Below are 14,848 nucleotides of genomic sequence, written 5' to 3'. Positions count from 1 at the left end.
CTGCTCTCACCTGATGAGTCATCCCCCTCAACAGTACCCAAAGCGGTGTATCTGTTTTGCAGGGGGATGACCGCAGGGGACCCCTGCACTATCTTCCTTCCCTGTTCCTGTTGGTCAACCATCCCCTATCTGGCTGTGTACCCTTTACCTGCGGTGTGGCCAAATCACTAAACGTGCTATTCACGTCATTCTCAGCATCGTGGATGCTCCAGAGTAAATTCACTTGCTCCAGTGCCGCAACGCAAATTGGTTGCCCTCACACACGTCGTTGGTCGCCGATGTGACCACCTCTGCTATCTCAGCCCATATCTTCGGGTAGGCCTTTGGGGTGGGCTTCCCACGCCTTCCCTGGGTCAAATCACCCCAGCTTGACTCGACCTGCTGCCTCGTCTGAGAACCTCATCGCTCTTTTGCGCCCTCCAATGTGCTCCTCTCCCAGCTCACTGCTCTTGCCAGCGTCAGTCTCCACAGCGTGCTGTGTCTCCTCCTCCTCTCCCTCCATTATAGGCACCAAATTCGGGCAAATATCTGGCTGCTAACTGCTCATTTTTGTTTCCCTATTTGCTCTAAAGCTCTAAACTCTCCCTCCTTCCTCCCAAAGCAGTCACATCACACCCACACACGCCTTCACTCTCTCTCTCTCTCAGTCTCCTCTTCTGCGCATGTCATGATGACCCCTGAACTCCTGAATCCGGGAATCGAGTGTTGCCATGCCGTTGATAAGGACGGCGACACTTTACGGCAGAAGGTCAGAGAGATTTAACGCTAAAGCCCATTTCATATCGCTCGTGGTAACGCCCAGTTTCAAAAATGGAGACTCAGAGCTTTGAGAGTGGGCGACAAGCCGGCGATCTGAAAACCCATTTTTACTGCCCACGCCGGAAATAACGCCCATTTTTGGGCGCTAAGCACAAAAGTGTAAAATCTAGCCCATAGAATCAGTAAACGAGGGGTTATGATGAGTTAAGCAAATAAATGTGGTAATATAATGAACTAAGTGAGGAAGCATGCTGTTGAGTCGAATAAATGGGGCAGGGGTCATCGGGGACGGGGTGTGGGGCGCGGGTCAAGTCGGGAGTGGGGGTGAGGGGTGCGGGTAGTGAGGTCTCTGTGTTTATAATATTTTAATCTTGCTCCATGCTCTCTCTCCTGCAGTATCTGAGTAATAGTGGCAGTCAGTATGTGGATATTGGAATTCTGGCTGCTGACCTCCAGCGATTGTACAGGTGAGTCCCGGGTTGGTCGGTCGATGTATTGTCGGATGTGGCCATGGCGATCACCAGGGTCCGAGACTCAGTCCCCGGTTTGCACTGTTGGTTGTTCTAAGCTGGAACAGTAAGCATTGGCACAGATGACCTGGGCAAATGTGCTGTGTGTGTGAGGTCTCTTAATAGCCCCTCCTTCTCTCCTGCCCTCTCTCCCTCCCCCCCCTCGGCCCTCGTCTCCCTCCCTCGGCCCTCGTCTCCCCCCCTCGGCCCTCGTCTCCCCCCCTCGGCCCTCGTCTCCCCCTCCCTCGGCCCTCGTCTCCCTCCCTCCCTCGGCCCTCGTCTCCCTCCCTCCCTCGGCCCTCGTCTCCCCCTCCCTCGGCCCTCGTCTCCCCCTCCCTCGGCCCTCGTCTCCCCCTCCCTCGGCCCTCGTCTCCCCCTCCCTCGGCCCTCGTCTCCCCCTCCCTCGGCCCTCGTCTCCCCCTCCCTCGGCCCTCGTCTCCCTCCCTCCCTCGTCTCCCCCTCCCTCGGCCCTCGTCTCCCCCCCCTCCCTCGTCTCCCTCCCTCCCTCGTCTCCCCCTCCCTCGGCCCTCGTCTCCCTCCCTCCCTCGGCCCTCGTCTCCCTCCCTCCCTCGGCCCTCGTCTCCCTCCCTCCCTCGGCCCTCGTCTCCCTCCCTCCCTCGGCCCTCGTCTCCCTCCCTCCCTCGGCCCTCGTCTCCCTCCCTCCCTCGGCCCTCGTCTCCCTCCCTCCCTCGGCCCTCGTCTCCCCCTCCCTCGGCCCTCGTCTCCCCCTCCCTCGGCCCTCGTCTCCCCCTCCCTCGGCCCTCGTCTCCCCCTCCCTCGGCCCTCGTCTCCCCCTCCCTCGGCCCTCGTCTCCCCCTCCCTCGGCCCTCGTCTCCCCCTCCCTCGGCCCTCGTCTCCCCCCCTCGGCCCTCGTCTCCCCCTCCCTCGGCCCTCGTCTCCCCCTCCCTCGGCCCTCGTCTCCCCCTCCCTCGGCCCTCGTCTCCCCCCCTCGGCCCTCGTCTCCCTCTCCCTCGGCCCTTGTCTCCCTCCCTCACTGTTGAGCTTTATTGGTGGGCACTGAAATGAAATACCGTGGAGTGTCTGGTATTTTTCTGTGTCTTGGCTGGTGACCCAATAACTGTGGGTCGTCCTCCCCGGTGTTGAATCGATGAGCCATTCTTTGGCGGAGACTTTAAATTTGGAGGAGGCTACATTTAAAAAGCAGAACCACAAAGGTAATAATCGCTGGATTACTACCTGAGCCACGAGCAAATGTGCATTGGGTAAATAAAATTAGAGAGATGAACACATGACTCAACGATTGATGTGGGAGAATGGGTTTCCATTCCTGGTGCACTGGCACCAGTTCTGGGGTAAGAGGGGGCTGTTCCGATGGGACGGGCTCCACTTAGACTGGGCTGGGACTCGGGTCCTGGCGAATCGAATAACTAGGGCTGTAGAGAGGGCTTTAAACTAAATAATGGGGGAGGGTTCAGGTGAGCGGAAATTTAAAATTTCTTATGTTTTTTTTTAAACCTGATTAGTGGCTTTATTTAATCACTAACAAGGGGCTCAGTTTTCCTGTGATCCGCGGCGTTTTTTGGGCCTAAGTTAAAATATCCAAGTTTCCCCAAAGATTGTGCGCCAGCGTAACTCAGTTATGATTTTTTAGGTTAGTTTTTTTGTGTGTCATTGGAGGCGTAACCTGATGTCTGCGCCAGTTTTTCACATTTATGTAAGTTTGGCCAACTTATATTTGTCCTCGGATGGCGTATATGACCATTCCCAAAAAACCTTCCAGGCACAAGAAAAAGCAGCGCACATCAAAAGATCGGCACAGAAAGACGCCATTGTTTCTAGGCGAAGTTTTGGAGGGAGTCAAGGACACATTAAATATGCATCATGAAGCTTAATATTTTCAAAATGAAAACGCAGAAAATGGAAGTTCTTTAATTTTGGATTTTTTTCAAAGTTCCACGCCACCACCGAACGTCTCCAAACCGAGCTCAAGGGTCGGAGCTTCCCCTCGCCCGGACACAGGGGCTCGGCTTCCAAAGAATCCCAGGGTGGGGGACGCAGTGGGAGTGTGTGGAAGCTGAACTGAAGGGATGGGAACTCTTGTGCAGCAACATCAAAAGAAGCCCAGGCGTTGGGGGAGGGGGGCGGTGGGTAGAAACATAGAAACATAGAAAATAGGTGCAGGAGTAGGCCATTCGGCCCTTCTAGCCTGCACCGCCATTCAATGAGTTCATGGCTAAACATGCAACTTCAGTACCCCATTCCTGCTTTCTCACCATACCCCTTGATCCCCCTAGTAGTAAGGACTTCATCTAACTCCTTTTTGAATATATTTAGTGAATTGGCCTCAACAACTTTCTGTGGTAGAGAATTCCACAGGTTCACCACTCTCTGGGTGAAGAAGTTTCCCCTCATCTCGGTCCTAAATGGCTTACCCCTTATCCTTAGACTGTGTCCCCTGGTTCTGGACTTCCCCAACATTGGGAACATTCTTCCTGCATCTAACCTGTCTAACCCCGTCAGAATTTTAAACATTTCTATGAGGTCCCCTCTCACTCTTCTGAACTCCAGTGAATACAAGCCCAGTTGATCCAGTCTTTCTTGATAGGTCAGTCCCGCCATCCCGGGAATCAGTCTGGTGAACCTTCGCTGCACTCCCTCAATAGCAAGAATGTCCTTCCTCAGGTTAGGAGACCAAAACTGTACACAATACTCCAGGTGTGGCCTCACCAAGGCCCTGTACAATTGTAGCAACACCTCCCTGCCCTTGTTTGCCGAGCCCGTATGTTCGGGCGAGGGAGTGATTCTGCGGGCCGACCCTCGAGTCTGGTGAGGAGACGTTCGGTCAGTGGTGCGGTGGTGCTTTGAAAAAAACTCTAAATTTAAAGAATTGTATTAGACTTGGTTGTCCCAAATGTCCTCATTTGAATGTCTAGCTTCCCGTTCTAAGCAAGTCTCTAGCGCATGTGCAGACCGGGGTGTGGTCCATACTAGAGCGTCGACCTTGGGGATAGAGAGAACAAAGAAGCTCGTCCTGCTGTTTTGAGCTTCTCGTAAGGTACAATTTAATCATGGGGGCAATACTGACAATGCCATACCTTGTGCAAGCCTTCTGCATGATGGTGCTTTGGAGGAGACGATTGATTCGACGTCATCGCATGAGGAACCTCAGAGCACGTAGGGTGCTGAGCAGGAGGCCTTACCCACGTTGGGTATATCGAGACAGGCATTCAAACCTGCGCCTGAGTGATGAAGGCTGCGTTTCCGCAAAGAAGTTGTAACCGAGATCTGTGAGTTAATAAAAGCAGACCTGCAACCTAGAAGCGTCAGGAGAACTGCTTTGTCAGTTGAAGTGAAGGTTACAGCTGCACTTTCATTCTATGCATCTGGATCATTCCAGGCCACAATTGGGGATGTGTGCGCCATTTCTCAACCTGCAACACATATCTGCATTCGGCAGGTGACTGCTGCACTATATGCCCAGAGGACTGACTACATAAAGTTCCCCATGACCGCCTAGGCAATGCGTGAAAGGGCTGTGGGCTTCTCCAGGATTGCTGGCTTCCCAAAGGTACAGGGCTGCATTGATTGTACTCACATCGCCTTGCGAGCAGCTTTTGGAGGATTCCGAGATGTGCAGGAACAGAAAAGGCTTCCACTCCATTAATGAGTAGCTCGTGTGTGACAACATGCATCGCATCATGTCAGTTGATGTGAGATACTCTGGGAGCACCCATGATGCGTTCATCCTCCGCGAGAGCGCTATATCTGCCATGTTTCAGCAGCAGCCAGAAGGGCAGAGCTGACTACAGGGAGACAAAGGGTACGGCGTCGCCACCTGGCTCATGATGCCCCTACTCGTATTCCCGCTCAGCTTCCATCTGGGTTACAACATGTCGCACATTGCGACGCGCAGCATAATAGAGAGGACTATTGGCATATTGAAACAGCGTTTCTGATGCCTGGACCATTCCGGAGGCTACTTGCAATACTCCCCTGAGCTTATCGGTCAGTTCTCTGTTGTGTGCTGCATAACTTAGCTATCATGAGGCAGCAGCAGCTGGGTAGTAGAAGACCAGAGTGGCTGATGTTGAGAAAGAAGATGCAGATGATGAGGAGGACGAGGAAACCATTCAACTACCTGAACCCAGAACACGACGGTGGAGGAGGGCGGGCCGTCATGTCCCTTTAACGATTGCTCGAGCCTTGCGCCAGCAGCTCATCCGTGAACGCTTTGCTGCCTGAAGGCTCAGCGGTAACTATTCCACATGGACCCTGTTTACTGTTTGGACCTGCTCCGTAATGTTGTGTTGTGTTAATGGAACAAATAATGGAAATTATTCTTCTTTGCTTCAAAAAGTTGTGTTAATAACGGAAAAGATTCAGTTATAATTTAAAATAGATTTTATTCAAAAGTTTAACAAACACTTGCTTGTACTTAAGTTAACATTAATAAAAAATATTCTTGTATCAAACTTTAAAGTTTTCAGTTACGATCACTTACAAACTTTAGGATCACTTACAAACTTTTAAACTTGTGAATTTACATAACTTACAAAAAACTTTTAATTTGTGAACAGTTACAACAATAATAACAACAGCAGCAAAGAAAGGCTGCACTTATCTCTCCTCCACCTTATTCTAAGACCGCCCGCCGCGCTTGGTCTTGGTGACTCCACCCCTGCCCGCAGGCGGTGGTACACCGTTTCTCGGGTTGGTACCAAGCTTATTCTTTCGAACATCTCGGGTAAAGCGCACTTCTTGATGGGGGGGTGGGTGGGTGGGCAGGTGGTACTGTGGAAGGCCCGGCTTGGGCCTATTCAGAGGCTGGTCTGGGGATTGGAGTGGAGTGGCAGTTGATTCTGTCAATGGGCGCGGGGTCTGGGCGTGTTCTAGTATTGCAGCAGCTAACTTCAACATCCCCTCCCTCATGTGCCCTGACAGTGTCTCAACTACCTCCAACATCCCCTCCCTCATGTTGACCTACACTGTTATCAGCTACCTGCGACATTCCCTCCCTCATGTTCAACAGTGCATCAGCTACCTGTGACAATCCCTCCCTCATGTGTCCGGACAGTGTTCCCATTTCTCGTGAGAGTGTTCTTACTTCTCCCGACAGTCCCGATACCTCATCACCCACCCCACTGATGGTGTTCAGGAGTGATCGGGTAAGGTCAATGCTCTCCGCACTCATTGCCGTCATCTGAACCACATCTGTTAGATCCTGCACCTCAGGAGACTGTGGTCGAGCTCTCCTTCCCCTCCTCACCCTGGGTGTGGCTCGCTGTATCACACTGGGACCTGCAGCCTGGGAAGGTGGGGCCCTGGGTGTGACTCGCTGTATCCCACTGGGACCCGCAGCCTGGGACAGTGGGGCCCTGGGTGTGGCTCACTGCACCCCACTGGGTCTCGCAGGCTCGGACAGTGGGGCCCTGGGTGTGGCTCGCTGTATCACACTGGGTCTCGCAGGCTCGGACAGTGGGGCCCTGGGTGTGGCTCGCTGTATCACACTGGGTCTCGCAGGCTTGGACAGTGGGGCCCTGGGTGTGACTCGCTGTATCCCACTGGGACCTGCAGCCTGGGAAGGTGGGGCCCTGGGTGTGGCTCGCTGTATCCCACTGGGTCTCGCAGGCTCGGACAGTGGGGCCCTGGGTGTGGCTCGCTGTATCACACTGGGACCTGCAGCCTGGGAAGGTGGGGCCCTGGGTGTGACTCGCTGTATCACACTGGGTCTCGCAGGCTCGGACAGTGGGGCCCTGGGTGTGGCTCGCTGTATCACACTGGGTCTCGCAGGCTCGGACAGTGGGGCCCTGGGTGTGGCTCGCTGTATCCCACTGGGACCTGCAGCCTGGGAAGGTGGGGCCCTGGGTGTGACTCGCTGTATCCCACTGGGTCTCGCAGGCTCGGACAGTGGGGCCCTGGGTGTGACTCGCTGTATCACACTGGGACCTGCAGCCTGGGAAGGTGGGGCCCTGGGTGTGACTCGCTGTATCCCACTGGGTCTCGCAGGCTCGGACAGTGGGGCCCTGGGTGTGGCTCGCTGTATCACACTGGGACCTGCAGCCTGGGATGGTGGGGCCCTGGGTGTGACTCGCTGTATCCCACTGGGACCTGCAGCCTGGGATGGTGGGGCCCTGGGTGTGACTCGCTGTATCCCACTGGGACCTGCAGCCTGGGATGGTGGGGCCCTGGGTGTGACTCGCTGTATCACACTTGGACCTGCAGCCTGGGATGGTGGGGCCCTGGGTGTGCCTCGCTGCACCCCACTAGAATCCCTCTGACCGTGAGAAACCACGGAATGTCCCACCAACACTCGTACCACTCAGGAAAGGGCCTGGCACCTCAATGGGCGGCACCTGCTCCAGAGTGAGTATAACAGTGTGGGCTTCATCCATCACCTCACTCTCCCCCTCACCCCCATGCTCTCGATTTGGAGGTGGGATTGGAAGATGTTCTCTTCAGGCTCGTCCGCGTCTGAATCTTCTACATCGGCCTCAGCATCGTCAGGGTTAGCCTCAAGTTCTGCAAAGTATAATCGAACAGACCAATGGTTAGCAGCAGAGGAGGGGCAGGGCGGGTGGTATGAGTAGGCTCACACTGCGCAGGCAGCAGGCTCATTTGAAGGATTACGATGAATGATAGCAGATTGCATCAACTGAAGCGTAGCTGACGGAGACATCCCCATGAACCGAAGTATGGCTAGCCCGCGCAGCACTTAAATTTAGGAAAGCCAGACTGTGGAATTTGCAGGAATTACCCTCTCCCTCGAGTGTGGGCCCAGCTTGTGCAGTGGTGGTTGCTTTTCTTCAGGCAGGACCCATCAAAGCAGCGACCCTCTCATCCAAGGGTGTCAGTGGCTGCAGATTTGCCGGGCCGCCCCCTGTTCGAGTTCTTTCCCTTTTGTTGTGTGCCACCTTCCTCTGCAAAGATGAAAATACAACTTTTTAGAGAGGTGTATTTCTGCTGGGTGGGATATCCAGTTGCACATCACTCTCTTCATCCCATCCAGCTTATTTTCAGTTATTTCATCTCCATCTTGCTTCACTTCATTTTCTTCACCATTACATTTACAATTGCAATTCCATTGAATAAATGAAAATATTACTTACACGAACGACTTGACCCCATGGTCTTTTCCCACTGGCCTCCAGACCTCGGGGTGGTCATTGCACAGTAATCTTCAAGTTGGTTCCAGTGTTTCTTCATTTCTTTTAGTGAAACTTGGATGTGACCTCTGCTGGTGTCCAGCTCGTGGCCTCTGGCCTCAATCACAGCAACCAGCGCCTCCACTTCATCCTGCAAGAAATTTCTTGGTCCTTGAGCCGCGTTGCGTCTTGTATTGCAGCTCCGATTTTTCCAAGGAGAATTAAAGTTTTCACAAACAGCTGGCTCTTTAAGAATGGCCGAATGCGGATCGGGAGCTGTACTTAGCATGCGCGCCCATAGCAGTCACGCCAAAAACGTCCTTTTTTTCCTCTCGCGCATGCGCAGAAGGGACAACATCATTTTCCGGCGCAGACATTAAGCTCCACCACCCCCGAAAGCTGAAGGACAGGCTGCGCAGCGCCACATTCAAAAAAAATAGAACGGGGAAACTTGCTGGATTTTTTTTGGAGTCGTCGAGGTCAAAATAAACGGTGTAACTCTTGCAGTACGCCAAAAAAACAGCATTGGGGAAAATTGAGCCCAATAACAGGTCATAAGGAATAGGAGCAGGAGTAGGTCACTTGGCCCCTCGAGCCTGCTCCGCTATTCAATAAGATCATGGCTGATCTGATCTTGGGCTCAGCTCCACTTCCCTGCCCGTTCCCCATAACCCTTCACTCCCTTACCCTATCCACCCAGAGCCGTGATGTTTTTGAGACATAATGTAAGCGGAAGGCTATTTTTGTTGCGTTATTTGACCTGTTTCCAATGTGAGGGTTTGGGGTTTGGACAGTGTAAATGTTTCTCTTTTCCCCCCTCTTTCCCCCCCCCCCCCCCCCATAGCTTGGACTACGGCCGCAGGAAGAGGAATGCCTTCAGGATCCAGGTGGATAAAGGTAAGTCACAGCGACTGTGGAAGGGGCCTAGCTGCGTGAGGCGGACAGGGCAATGGACGGAATCGGGAGCACTTGGGGCCAGGATAGCGATGCTTCCCGATGGGTTGGTTTTAATTTCCTCTGCCCATCTCCCGGAGGAGCCGCGTTTCGCAGCGGCGGGTGGCCTTGGTGTGGGAGCTGAGCCAATGAGGGTTGACCTGCCCCTTGGGCAGATGGTCCCCTGCCCCATCACACCTGCTCCCAGCAGGGTCACTGGATCCATGCTGATCAAGCCCAGAGGCACCGAGGCCTTCAGCTGCCTGGGCCTTAGGCTCTGGAACTCCCTCCCTAAACCTCTCCGCCTCTCTCTCACCTCCTTTATGACGCCCTTCAAAACCTACCTCATTTCCTACCTACCGCGCCTCATGTTGCTAGGTGTCAAATATTGTCTGATCTGATTTGGTTGTCTGAGGTTGAACCAGACTGTTCGCAACCTTGGTGTCATATTTGACCCTGGAATGAGCTTCCGGCCACATACCTGCAGCATAACTAAGACCACCTATTTCCACCTCTGTAACATCGCCCGTCTCCACCCTTGCCTCAGCTCATCCGCTGCTGAAGCCCTCATCCATGCCTTTGTTACCTCTAGACTTGACTATTCCAACGCACTCCTGGCTGGCCTCCCACATTCTACGCTGGCTGCCCATGTCCTAACTCGCACCAGGTCCCGCTCACCCATCACCCCCTGTGCTCGCTGACCTCCATTGGCTCCTGGTTAGCAGCGTTTCGATTTCACAATTCTCATCCTTATTTTCAAATCCCTCCATGGCCTCTCCCCCTCCCTATCTCTGTAATCTCCAGCCCCACAACCCCCCGAGATATCTGCGCTCCTTTAATTCTGATCTCTTGACCATCCCTGATTCTAATTGCTCAACCATTGGTGGCCGTGCCTTCTGTTGCCTAGGCCCCAAGCTCCTCCCTAAACCTCTCCATCTCTCTCTCTCTCTTTCCTCCTTCAAGACGCTCCTTAAAACCTCCCTCTTTGACCAAGCTTTTGTTCACCTGCCCTAATTTCTACTTCTGCGGCTTGGTGTCAAATTCTTATCGCATAATACTCCTGTGAAGCGCCCTGGGATGTTTAATTATGTTAAAGACGTTATATAATTACCAATTGTTAGTGAGCTTACCCCACGATCCACTGGGGAATGGGGAACCATCTGCTCAATCAGTTAGTGACTGTGTGAGACCAGACACTTGTCCTAAAATTGAAGCGAGACGAATTGGCAGACAGCGCGGTATTGAGTTCCCAGTCAGTTGGTGCGTGTTTTACTGCCTCTGTGCCTGACCTGCTGTGTCTTGTTTCTGCAGTCTTCCGATTGATCAGGAGTGAAATCCCGGACTTTGAAGAGGAGCACCTGATGAAACGGTCTCGGATGAGCCATGAGGATGATGGGTAGGGCGTTCCTGGGTTTGCAGAGATCTGTGCGGATTAGTACAGGAGCACCGCACGAGCTGGGAATCGCAATCTTGCTGCGTTTGTGTTTAAGAATTTCCCCAATTGCTGGTCTCCAGCCCCTCCCCCGACCAATGACTATTGCGGGGTCAGATGTCAGTGGGGTCCGTCACCCTGTCCTCCAGGGGGCTAACCCCCCTCTGTCAGTCTAAACACAGAGTGTCACTGGTCAGATTTCAGCCAATCCGGTTAATCTGATTGATTGATAGGTGTGAGCATTTAGTACCAATAACCTTAATGCTTTATTAAAAAAATACAAGGTTAGCATCTGCTGTCTCTTTTATTGAAGCATCAATCCCAGTAAACACACAAGTCCCGCACACCCTGGTCTGCTCGTTGGATGGAACCTTGGACACCCTGAGATCCATCTCCAGCCTCCTAAACACAAGCCTCAGTGTCCCCCCCCCGCCACCCCCCAGGACACCAAACCCAAGCTTCAGTCCCATCCCGTCCCCCCGCCCCAGGACACCAGAGTCCACGAACCTGCCCGAATGGCAGGCAGTGACTAGTGGGGTGCCGCAGGGCTCAGTGCTGGGACCCCAGCTATTTACAATATACATCAATGATTAGGATGAAGGAATTGAGTGTAATATCTCCAAGTTTGCAGATGACACTAAGTTGGGTGACGGTGTGAGCTGTGAGGAGGACGCTAAGAGGCTGCAGGGTGACTTGGACAGGTTAGGTGAGTGGGCAAATGCATGGCAGATGCAGTATAATGTGGATAAATGTGAGGTTATCCACTTTGGGGGCAAAAACAGGAAGACAGAATATTATCTGAATGGCGGCAGATTAGGAAAAGGGGAGGTGCAACGAGAGCTGGGTGTCATGGTACATCAGTCATTGAAAGTTGGCATGCAGGTACAGCAGGTGGTGAAGAAGGCAAATGGTATGTTGGCCTTCATAGCTAGGGGATTGAGTATAGGAGCAGGGAGGTCTTACTGCAGTTGTACAGGGCCTTGGTGAGGCCTCACCTGGAATATTGTGTTCAGTTTTGGTCTCCTAATCTGAGGAAGGACGTTCTTGCTATTGAGGGAGTGCAGCGAAGGTTCACCAGACTGATTCCCGGGATGGCAGGACTGACATATGAGGAGAGACTGGATTAACTGGGCCTTTATACACTGGAGTTTAGAAGGATGAGAGGGGATCTCATAGAAACTTACAAGATTCTGACGGGACTGGACAGGTGAGTTGCGGGAAGATTGTTCCCGATGATGGGGAAGTCCAGAATCAGGGGACACAGTCTTCGGATAAGGGGAAGGCCATTTAGGACTGAGATGAGGAGAAACTTCTTCACTCAGAGAGTTGTTAACCTGTGGAATTCCCTGCCGCAGAGAGTTGTTGATGTCAGTTCATTGGATATATTCAAGAGGGAGTTAGATATGGCCCTTACAGCTAAAGGGATCAAGGGGTATGGAGAGAAAGCAGGAAAGGGGTACTGAAGGAATGATCAGCCATGATCTTATTGAATGGTGGTGCAGGCTTGAAGGGCCGAATGGCCTACTCAAGCACCTATTTTCTATGTTTCTATGACACACAGGCTAGGAATTGATCTCAGCACCTTGTGCTACACTCTTCTACACAGGGTAAAAACCGGATTCAGAAACTAGGCCTCATCCCTATCTCAAGGTTTCCCTGTTCAGCATTTATCCATTAAACTTTGTATCCAAGGTAACCCCTACACAACTAATATGTAGTCGTACCCTCCTAAAGTGACGTGATGCAATTCTGATGGAACGGTATATTGTCTACAAGACTACAGTTAATTCCTACACCAGAGGTCTTGCCTTACTCAGGATACTTATTCTGCAGAGATATTTTAGACATATGCTGTAGTGTCTATACTAGTTAACCCACCGTGTGTTTGATGGGACAGTGTAGAGGGAGCTTTACTCTGTATCTAACCCGTGCTGTATCTGGCCTATTGGGTTCTCTGTCTTGATTGCTATCCAATCCATGATTACTTTTGTTTTGCAGAGCGGACCTGATCTCTGATTCGTCAGACAGTGAGGATTACCCAGAATACCCGGTAGGTTGGTTATAATTTAATGATTACTTATGTTATGTTAGTGTCAGTCTATGGCTTGGCTCAGTGGAGACACTCTTGCCTGAATCGGAAGGTGTGGCTTCAAGCCCCACGCCAGAATCGTGGCTGATACTCCAGCGACGTACTGAGATAATGTAGCATATTGGAGGTGAGACGTTAAACCGAGGCCTCAGATGTCTGTTCAGGTGATGTACTAGATCACATGGCACTATTCAAAGAGCGGTAGAGTTCCCAAACAGATTGTCTGGTCATTATCACATAGCAATTCGTGGACCTTGCTATGCATTACATCACTGCCATCACTTTAAAAGTACTTCATTTGCTGTAAAGCGTTTTGGGACATCCTAAGGATATAAAAGGTGCTATAGAAATACAAGACCATTCATTCTAACCGATTATTGATTTCTGATTTAGATTGATACTAGTTGTATAGATTGTGATTTACAGATTCATTGTAATTTGTAAGAATACTGGTATGATTCCACCGCTGTGCATTATCCGACCACATTTCTCTTGGTGGGGTTGAGTGATTGGGTGTGGAGGGGGGGGGGAGGTTGAGGGATTGGGTGTGGAGGGGGGGTGGAGGGATTGGGCGGGGAGGCGGGTTGAGGGATTGGGTGTTGAGGGATTGGGTGTGGAGGGGGGGAGGTTGAGGGATTGGGTGTGGAGGGGGGGGTTGAGGGATTGGGTGTGGAGGGGGGGTTGAGGGATTGGGTGTGGAGGGGGGGTTGAGGGATTGGGTGTGGAGGGGGGGAGGTTGAGGGATTGGGTGTGGAGGGGGGGTTGAGGGATTGGGTGTTGAGGGGGGGGGTTGAGGGATTGGGTGTTGAGGGATTGGGTGTGGAGGGGGGGGGTTGAGGAATTGGGTGTGGAGGGGGGGAGTTGAGGAATTGGGTGTCAGGGGGGGGGGGGTTGAGGGATTGGGGCCGCGGGAGTGGTGGGGGTGGTGGTGGGGGTTGAGAGGCGGCGCGGGGTCGAGGGTCCGGGTCGAGGGGTGGGTGGGGTGGAGGGGCGGGCCGGGCTGGGTGGGCTGGGTCGAGGGCCGGGGTGTAGGGGCGGGCCAGTCTGGGTGGAGGGCCGGGCCGGGCTGGGTCGAGGGGCCGGGCTGGGTCGAGGGGCGGGGTGGGCTGGGTGGAGGACCGGGCCGGGCTGGGTGGAGGGGCTGGGTGGAGGGCCGGGCCGGGCTGGGTCGAGGGGCCGGGCTGGGTGGAGGGCCGGGCCGGGCTGGGTGGAGGGCCGGGCCGGGCTGGGTGGAGGGGCCGGGCTGGGTCGAGGGGCGGGGTGGGCTGGGTGGAGGGCCGGGCCGGGCTGGGTGGAGGGCCGGGCTGGGTCGAGGGCCGGGTGGAACGCTATGAATGGAGTGGGTTTGTTGGCTGGGTCTCCTGGTGTTCCTGCGTCTCCTGGTGTTCCTGTGATCTGTCTGGGGGGCTTTGACTTTCTGTAGAGCCGTCCCCTGTGAGTGATTGACATCAAATATTTGCTTTCCTCCTTCCCAGCCGACCAATCACATGAACTCCTCACTGCTGAGCCTATACCGGAAATCCCAGCCAGACCCCTCCCCTCCCCCCACGCCCCCTCCCCCAGCGAGGAAGGTTTCGGAGGGTGGCGGCCTGCCCGGACAGGCGGCTCCAGGGGAAGTGAGTCTGTCGGGGCGGACCCCGGCAGGTGGGGGGGTCTCTGTGGGCGGCTGGTTCATCGACAGGGCCCCTGGGGCAGATCAGTCGGAGACCATCGTCGTAGATCTCTGTGTCGATGAGAAGGAAACGGGGGAGAGTTCTCAGGTAATTGTAACACTCTTCTTCCAAACTAACGGCTACGCTTTGATAAAAATACCTCCAATGTTCCAGGAATGTCTGACACTCATTGTTTTGATCCCCCCCCTTGTTGTGGTTTGTCTCGGGTCTTTACGGTGTGAGCTCCAGGAGTCCAGCAGGTTCTGGGCCCACACCATGGGGAGGGGCTGCCTGTCGGGGGTGCTGCTATTCGCCTTGGTCAACTGAGGCCGCCCTCTAAACCCTACAACCCCCCCTCCCCCTCAACAACA

General features: G+C 53.6%; 1 protein-coding gene across 1 annotated transcript in view; it reads left to right on the top strand.

Moving 5' to 3' along the window:
- Nucleotides 1-14,804, top strand: part of LOC139266713 (nuclear valosin-containing protein-like) — a 35,781-nt gene extending 20,977 nt beyond the window's left edge. Inside the window, exons 3-7 of the mRNA XM_070884299.1 lie at nt 1,156-1,226; nt 9,216-9,268; nt 10,616-10,700; nt 12,735-12,786; nt 14,301-14,804. Of these exons, the coding sequence (XP_070740400.1) occupies nt 1,156-1,226; nt 9,216-9,268; nt 10,616-10,700; nt 12,735-12,786; nt 14,301-14,804 (765 nt within the window). The remainder of the gene's footprint in view (nt 1-1,155; nt 1,227-9,215; nt 9,269-10,615; nt 10,701-12,734; nt 12,787-14,300) is intronic.
- The last annotated feature ends 44 nt before the right edge of the window (nt 14,805-14,848 follow it).

Source organism: Pristiophorus japonicus, chromosome 7 (assembly GCF_044704955.1).
Source record: "Pristiophorus japonicus isolate sPriJap1 chromosome 7, sPriJap1.hap1, whole genome shotgun sequence".
NCBI classification, from domain to species: domain Eukaryota; kingdom Metazoa; phylum Chordata; class Chondrichthyes; family Pristiophoridae; genus Pristiophorus; species Pristiophorus japonicus.
The sequence above is the reverse complement of the archived record's forward strand: the minus strand, read 5'-3'. Positions and strand labels throughout refer to the sequence as shown.